Source organism: Anoplophora glabripennis, unplaced genomic scaffold (assembly GCF_000390285.2).
Source record: "Anoplophora glabripennis isolate ALB-LARVAE unplaced genomic scaffold, Agla_2.0 scaffold698, whole genome shotgun sequence".
Lineage (NCBI taxonomy): Eukaryota > Metazoa > Arthropoda > Insecta > Coleoptera > Cerambycidae > Anoplophora > Anoplophora glabripennis.
In genome coordinates this window covers 158,917-166,752 of record NW_019417319.1, presented here as the reverse complement: position 1 = coordinate 166,752, position 7,836 = coordinate 158,917, and the positions used below count along the sequence as shown (strand labels likewise).

At 32.1% G+C, this 7,836-nt stretch overlaps 1 protein-coding gene across 1 annotated transcript in view; it reads left to right on the top strand.

Moving 5' to 3' along the window:
* Positions 1 to 6,942: 6,942 nt before the first annotated feature.
* The window catches only part of LOC108912930, a 21,522-nt gene continuing 20,628 nt past the window's right edge, over positions 6,943 to 7,836 (top strand). The window contains exon 1 of the mRNA XM_018718359.1: positions 6,943 to 7,044. Within this exon, the coding sequence (XP_018573875.1) occupies positions 6,943 to 7,044 (102 nt within the window). The remainder of the gene's footprint in view (positions 7,045 to 7,836) is intronic.

Here is a 7,836-nt window from a genome sequence, read left to right as displayed (position 1 = left end):
GATATATTTGTATGAATATCCTGAAAAAAATATAGATCGGAATTTGTTTGAATTTTGAGCACTCGAGAAGCCTAGAAATAACTATGGACACAGGAATAAAACTGTAATAATTTTTTATTTTAATGCGTGATGGTAATAGTTTAAATAACTAATGGATTTCACAGAGTCTAACGACACTTACAGTGTACGATAATTCAATAAACAAAGAAATCTAAATAAAAAATTTAGATAAATTTGGAACGAATACACTGAAGATTAATTTTTCGAGACAAAACGTCTGAATCTGATTCGGGCTGAGACAGTACAGTATTGGGGGTCATGAAGGCTTGCAAAAAATGTAATAAAATTTGATCAATCAAAATGAAGTTGATGATGATCCTGGAAAGACGAAACGTTACATATAAAAATTGATTATGCCATTCGGTAGAGGGCAAAAAGTGGCCATGAGAAAGTGTTCTTCTGTAACCTACAACTCGTATTTCTACTAGGTTATGATACCACGGTCATACATACTGACGTCGGGTATTTGGCTAACTCAATGGAGGAGGGAGTTGTTCTAGATGTTAACAGGGCGCCAGACAAATTTCTATAGCCGAATAAATACCCTAATAATTGACTGTCAACTTCCGAAAATAGTCAAAAAGAGGTCGACGATAAATAGAATACGATAATAGTATAACACAAGATAAATATATTTAATTTTACGTATTTATACTTATAATTGAGTTAATTGTATAATTTCTGAATAATGTCTGAAAATTGAAATAGTATTTTGATTAATAGCAAAAGCAAATATTAAAACTAGCTACGCAAATGATAGAGATTAAGGAGATAAAATCTATTTAAGCAAAATTCAAAAGATAGGCAGTAGGCTTCGAAATGGCGTCGCTTGAGCTCAGGCGCATGCGCATCAATACACATAACCAGGTGTATACTGTAAATAAGCAGGTAAGTACCCTAATTTCCGCAAGCGTATTACAAAATGATGTCAATTAATCAAGTCAATAAAGCGAAAATAAAAAGAAAATATTAAAAAAAGAAAACAACAATGAAAACGTGCCAATATTGCCAATTAATAAAGAATATTAACAAAAGCGCATACATGCAAACAATCGGATCTAAGCCAGTAAAACTAGGCAAATAATAAATATTACTAAGCAAAAGCAAATTAATAATAACTACTAAGAATTTAATTTTACAATCAAAATTTAAGCATGGCGTAAAAAAATAAAAGCAAAATTATTGTTTCAAAAGCTTACGTGATAACCTTTATTATCCAGGAAATATGTCTGGTAGAGGATCTTCCACGGAATTGTACCAAAACTTCTACGATCCCACCCAATTTGACGAATGATGGATGGTGGACGTGGTAGCACCGATTGCGTAATGCTTGGCTGGGACTGGTACAGGAGATATTTGAATAGGTACAGGAACGTCAATAGTGTTCCCAAATTCTGTTATGTAGAAGTCCAGCTCCAAAAAAAAAAAGGAATCAAGCTTCCAGGAAACATTCCAAGAATATATGGTCCCCAAAAAAAAACCCTAAAGGAGGAAATAAAAAGAAATGGCAAAATAATTTCACGACGTAACTTAAATGTTGTCATTGCCATGACGTGTTATTGATAATAATCTAATAAATCTATTTCTTTAAATTATAATAATTAAAAATAATCTAGCAACGTCGCCAAATACGGTTGCCCACGTGAATAGTTTTTATTGATATTAATTAAGAAAGAAATGGTTTAAATAAAAAAAGAAACATGGAAAAAGTTTATAACAAAATGAGATATTTATAATAGTATTACTCACCCTTATCAAGAGGTTCTTTACAAAACTAGTCACTACTTGTCGGCTAATCTACAACTATGACAAACGAATGTGGACTTTATCACACCTAATGATAAGGAAACAATACTTTAGAATTTTATTTAGAGAATAAATATTAATAATTCTCTGCAGGAGTGTCGAAATTTGAAATAAAAGTTTATTGAAGCCTACCTTAAGTATTTTTCCTGGGAAGAACGAATTTCACACAGTGTCACTAATCCTTCATAAGAAGTCATAAAATCGGGGTATACACCAAAAATATCTGCATCCAATGCACTAGCTACTCCTAAATTCTATATATTTGGCCACAAAAATTGTAAAAATTTTGTCGGCCACAAACACACACAGTTGAAATTTCCAAAAAATCGAGAGAGATAGAGCGAAAATTTCCAAATCACTAGGCTCAATGTTATTGGTAGATATATCTGCCAATCACAAACAAAACTTCAGAGAATTAATAGAAATATGAATTATTCCTATGATATACAATGGAATATGATTTAATTATACTTAATTATACCTATTTTACCTAACTAAAACTAACTATAAAGTAAAATGTCTTTAAATAAATTACTACAGCTCTCAGAGTCGAACTACACTTGGCAACTCTGCCAGCAATCAATCAGCTGTACTTCGGTACCGGCGTGATATGTAAAAGGCATTTTCCTTGTTTACAAGTACTTTTCCAATACAAATAACAATAATTTTGCACGTAGCTGTCACATTTCGTTTGGCATAATTTTTCAGTTGTCTATTTTCATAGGGCATAGCCTGCCTCGTTATGGAAATAATAATCATTATAAATACTCAGATATTTGGAATTAATAAAAAAATGAAAAATTTTACCCACATTTTAAAAAATTTAAAAATAAAGCAAATTCTTTTTAAGGATAGGTGTAGTTTTACAATTAATTACAATTTATTTTTGGCTTGGACTATGTCCAACAAAAAAAAAGTTCAAACAAAACTTGTGAAGGGCTTAACAGTGTATCTAAAAAGTGTATTTTCAACTACGGTTATATAGGCGAAATTTCGAAAAACCGACAATTCTCTGTAACACTATAACAGTTGCGCCCCCTAGCGGTGAAGTTACAAACTTGAAAATATTTTAAATCAATTTCTTTTGGCTGTATTTGTTAATAGATTTTATACCCCATAATCGTAGCACGTCTAGTTTCCAATATACAGCCGCTCGATACCATTAATGGATCACCCTGTATATATATACAGGGTGTTTCAGGAGGAGATGTACATACATCAGTATGTTATTCTACGTTCAATTTTAAACAAAAAATATTTCCTATGAACTTAGGTCTGGAAACGCTTCGTTTAGGATGTACAGGATGTTAAATTAAAAATAATTACATTTTCTTTAATAACTCTCGACTACTTTGAGTTAAATTCATGAAATTTTGTATCCAGAGGTTTCTCGGGACGGGAAGTTCAAATTTTATGGACTATTGGCTTTATCTCCCAGAGGGCACCACAAGCGACAGTAGAGTATGTTGGAGAGTTCTAATCCACCCCCCACCCCATTTTACCCCCCCACCACTTTTTTTGGCCCAGCCAATCAGAAGACGGAGAGTTCTAATCCGCCCCTCCCACTACTTTTCTCCCACCACTTGGCCCCGCCTCATTTTGGCCCAGCCTATAAGAAGACGGAGAGTTCTAATCCACTCTCCCACCCTTTACGCTCCCAAACTACAATGACTTTAAATTGAGCATTATTTTTAGTTTATTTTAAAATGTCGTACCAGGCAAGTATTTTCGATTTACCTGATCTTAAAATCGATATACCGAATACCTTGCCACCAGCATTTCAGAATAAAAATGATTGTGTAGTTATAGGTGAAAGAAAATTTCATTTAAACAAATCAAAAACCAAATTTGTGTCTATCGGATTATCATATGATTTTAATTATGAACCCTACGTAAAACTAAGTGGAAATAAATGTGATGCTTTAATGTTCAACAGAGAAGAATGGAAATGTTTTCTTGCATATCAAGGAATTATAACAAATTACTTCTATAACAATATTTCCATTGATCCCGTAGAAGACGAAAAATTTCATATAGAGTTTGTAGAAGTGCAAAATTCTCGAGTTGTAAAGATTTTGAAAAATAATTCTTACATATACCTGGGCTATGAAACTATATGCAATTTATGGGAATATATATCTATGATCGAGTATCGACTGGATATATTACAGAGATTACAGTTCCCCAATTACTTTATGATTGTACAAAAAGGGTTGCAGAGTCAAGCTGGAAATATAATTGAAAATGCAATGAATTTACTCCAACCGTCAAAAAATCGAAATAGTGAAAATGTCTCCATGATTATGGAATTAATTTATTTGTATCCAAAAGTATTTGAAGCTGAGTGTGGTCGTAATGAAGAAAGTTACATTTAATGAAAAAGAAAATAAAATACACATCCTTATAGCCTGGCCGTTTGCATATAATGAATCTAGGAAGAGATACTGGGAAAATTTTGCTAGTGATAGAGAGCGTTTCCAAAGAAAAATAGCTAAGCTGTCAAATATTATAAATCCTGTATTAGATAGTAGTCACAGACATAAAATATATATTAAAAGATTTTGTTAATGTGTTTCCTAATAAAAATGTATTGTTAGATTGCGTTTTATTGAAATGAAACAAATATTTATTATTTATATTTTATTAAAAATTAAACGGGTTACAAAAAGTATCAAATAAAAAATATACATTTGAAAGTGCACAAATACAATAATTTTCACAATGATAAAAGCATTTTGGTGTATGTTTTTGTAATGCAGGTTGCTCTGGTAGTTCAACTACTGGAATTTGAACAAACTTCCTGATGTACTTTGCCTTTTCCTTCCCTTTTACATAAATAGTATCAGTTGGATTGGGCATGTGTTGTAGAATATTTCCTAGCTTGTATAATGGTACGAATCCTTCGTTCCAGTCGAGTCCATGATGATTTTTTGTCAGCCATAGCGCACGCTTCTGAGACTGTGGTGACAACATATTGAACGGAAAGGGTGCTTTAAACAAGTAATGAAACATCTTCTCTCCATCAAAAGCAGCCAGTTCTTTAACGATAAATTTATTGTTTTCAATTTTGAATCCTTGAAAGTCTAATACTAATGTCATATTTTTAAGTTTTCCAACTGTTTCAACACATATATTTTTAAATAATATAAATCAATTTCTCTTCTTAATTGTTTAAGCTTTTCTATGAACTCTTGCAAGGCTTTTCTATATCTGAAGATCATCGTGTACTGTTCTTATATACACGTTGTTACGGTATAAAACCTGTTTAACCGGTTATTAAACCTGTCTAACAATTTTTGTCAGAGGATTATAGCGGAATAATCTGTCATGTAAAATTAAGCAGTACGCAGTAGTGTCTTTATCCACGTTTTCGCTTGTCTCAAATTCAATCCGCATTGCAACAGATCCACTTTGCACCGTCTCTTTCTGTCGAGAGCAATCTATATGCACAATCGGGCAAATAGATGAAAATTCGTCGGGTGTGTAAACAGGTTCTTTCGTTGTTTCATAGTAAGATGCTCGAAAATTTGAAAACATCTCATACAGAGAAGCAAGCTTCTTAGCCTTAAAATTTAAATAAAGATCTTGATATGGATATCTCTCGCTATTTAAAAATACTCGAATATTGGTCAAGTTAATGTTGTCAAACCAACTCATATCACTTGTAATTTTTTGTTTTCTATTATGCTGAAATGCGACGACTACGTGCCTGGGTGTTTCAAGCTTATTACNCTCCGAGTCTTGCTAGTCTTCGACATACAAAGTGCTCGTTAAATTGTCTAATTACCTTCAGTAATTAAAGAGTTGGATCGGAACTGAAACCGACATAGAAAGTTAGTGCAGTTTTTCGGAAAAGCCGAAAGGATTATACAGAGGATTACATAAAAAGTGGTTAGTAGAATTCCGCGATTTTTTTGTAATTAGTTTGAATAAGTTTAGTAACGTTCATTTTCATATACCTAGTACTCTTTTTTCTGCAGTCTGGTAGTTTGAATTTGTGTTCCTGGATAATCGTTGCAGAGATTATTCCAGTGATTTACTTTTACTTATTGTTGTTAGATTAATAGGTTTTAAACAGTGTTAATCTCCTTGTCATTTTTCTCTTATAGAAAAATATTATTTGTAGTTGTTTTAATATATTTGGTACCTTTTTTAAACTTGTTTTTCTTGAAGAAAAACCTTCCCAAGTTTTAATAATAATAATAAAAATTAAAAATTTTTTTTAAGTCGAAAATAAATTTTCGAAACAAGATTTTTGGATAATTTTTCAAAATAATTTTTTTTCTAACTCAAAATTTACTTTTCGCACATAACCTCACAAACATATTTTCTGAATAAAATTTATTTTTTAGTCAAACTTAGTTTTTTTTTCAAAAAACTTTTTGATAATAATTTTTTGAAAATTTTTTTTTATAAAAAATTTTAAATTCAAATAGGGACTTAGTCCTTTATTTCTCAAGGAAAATATTTTTTCCTAAATTGTTTTACCAACTTACCTTCCGGATCAGAAAGGATCCACAGTTATACATACCTGACCTAGATTTAAGAGGAATCCGGTTAGGAAACAAAAGTTTGTAGATTCACTTTAAAATTTACTGGCGCCTGACATAAATTCTTTTCAATTTTTTTTATTAACTTTAAATTCTTTTAATTATCTCCCACTTTCCTCAATTTTTCTAAATTTTGATATTGCTCGGGTATTACTTTCTTTACTTCGAACCTATCTCGGATGAGATAGACCCCAACACCTACGAACTCCACGACCCGCTCTAAACTGTATCGGCGTTTTTGTTAAGGTCACAGCGCTAGCCAAAGCTCAGATACCCCGTTCCGAGCCCCAACTAGTGTAAAGGAAACTGATAGCGTTGACATAACGACGCTACGTGGGGCTTGAAGTGGTTGTACGAGCCCAAGTTAGTGTTCAGAAGCGATAGCGTTGACATGACCCCCTGAACGTAGGGCTCGAATTAAATAATAATAAATAAAGTGACCTAAAATAAAAAGTAGTGCCGTAATTAAACCAAGGATTACGCGAGTGATACGAAATGTCGAAATCTAACGACGAAAGTATGAGACATGTCTCAATGGAACAGCTGGAAGATAAGGATAAGCCCCATCACTCCAGACTCCGAGATCTCTTTTAAGCCGAGAAAGCCGAGGAAGGACGAGGACCGTGACGTAACCTATATCTGTGGGCTTTCTATACGATGTCGAATTTATTTCGATTATTAAAATATTTGGTAATAAAAATGATTGGATTATCTTTAATGAAAACGAATGGAAAGATTTTTTAACTTACCAAGGAATAATAACAAATTATTTATACACCGGAGAAAACATGGAACCGATAGATGCTGGATTTTTTTCTATGGAGTTCAAGCAGCTACAATATTCAAATGTTGTAAAAATTTTGAAGGATAATATGTTTGTGTATCTCTCCTACGATACGATGTGCACTTTATGGAATTTATTACCACTTATTAAATACAGGATGGATTTGTTTAAGAATCAACAGTTCACGAGTTATTTCAAGATTGTAAGATCGGGATTGCAGAATATGAATGGTGATGTTATCATTAATGCTTTAAAAGTATTACAACCTCAAGAAAATCCCAACAGTGAGAATATTTGCATGGTTCTGGAATTTATTTACATGTATCCTGATATGTTTAAAAATGAATTTATAAAAGAACAATAAATTAATGTAAAGAAATTATGTGTATTATTATAGTATAGTAGATCGCATAATGAAGAAAGTTAGATTTAGTGATGAACCTGATAAAATTCATTTTATAGTTATGTGGCCTGAAGAGCATAGAATCGCGAGATTAAGGTACTGGGAGAATTGTGCAATCGACAGACACCGCTTCCATAGACGAATTCAGTTGACATCGAATGTTATTAGTCCTATTTTAGATAATAATCATAGATGTAAAATTTACAAAGAAAGATTTATGTAGTGTACCAACA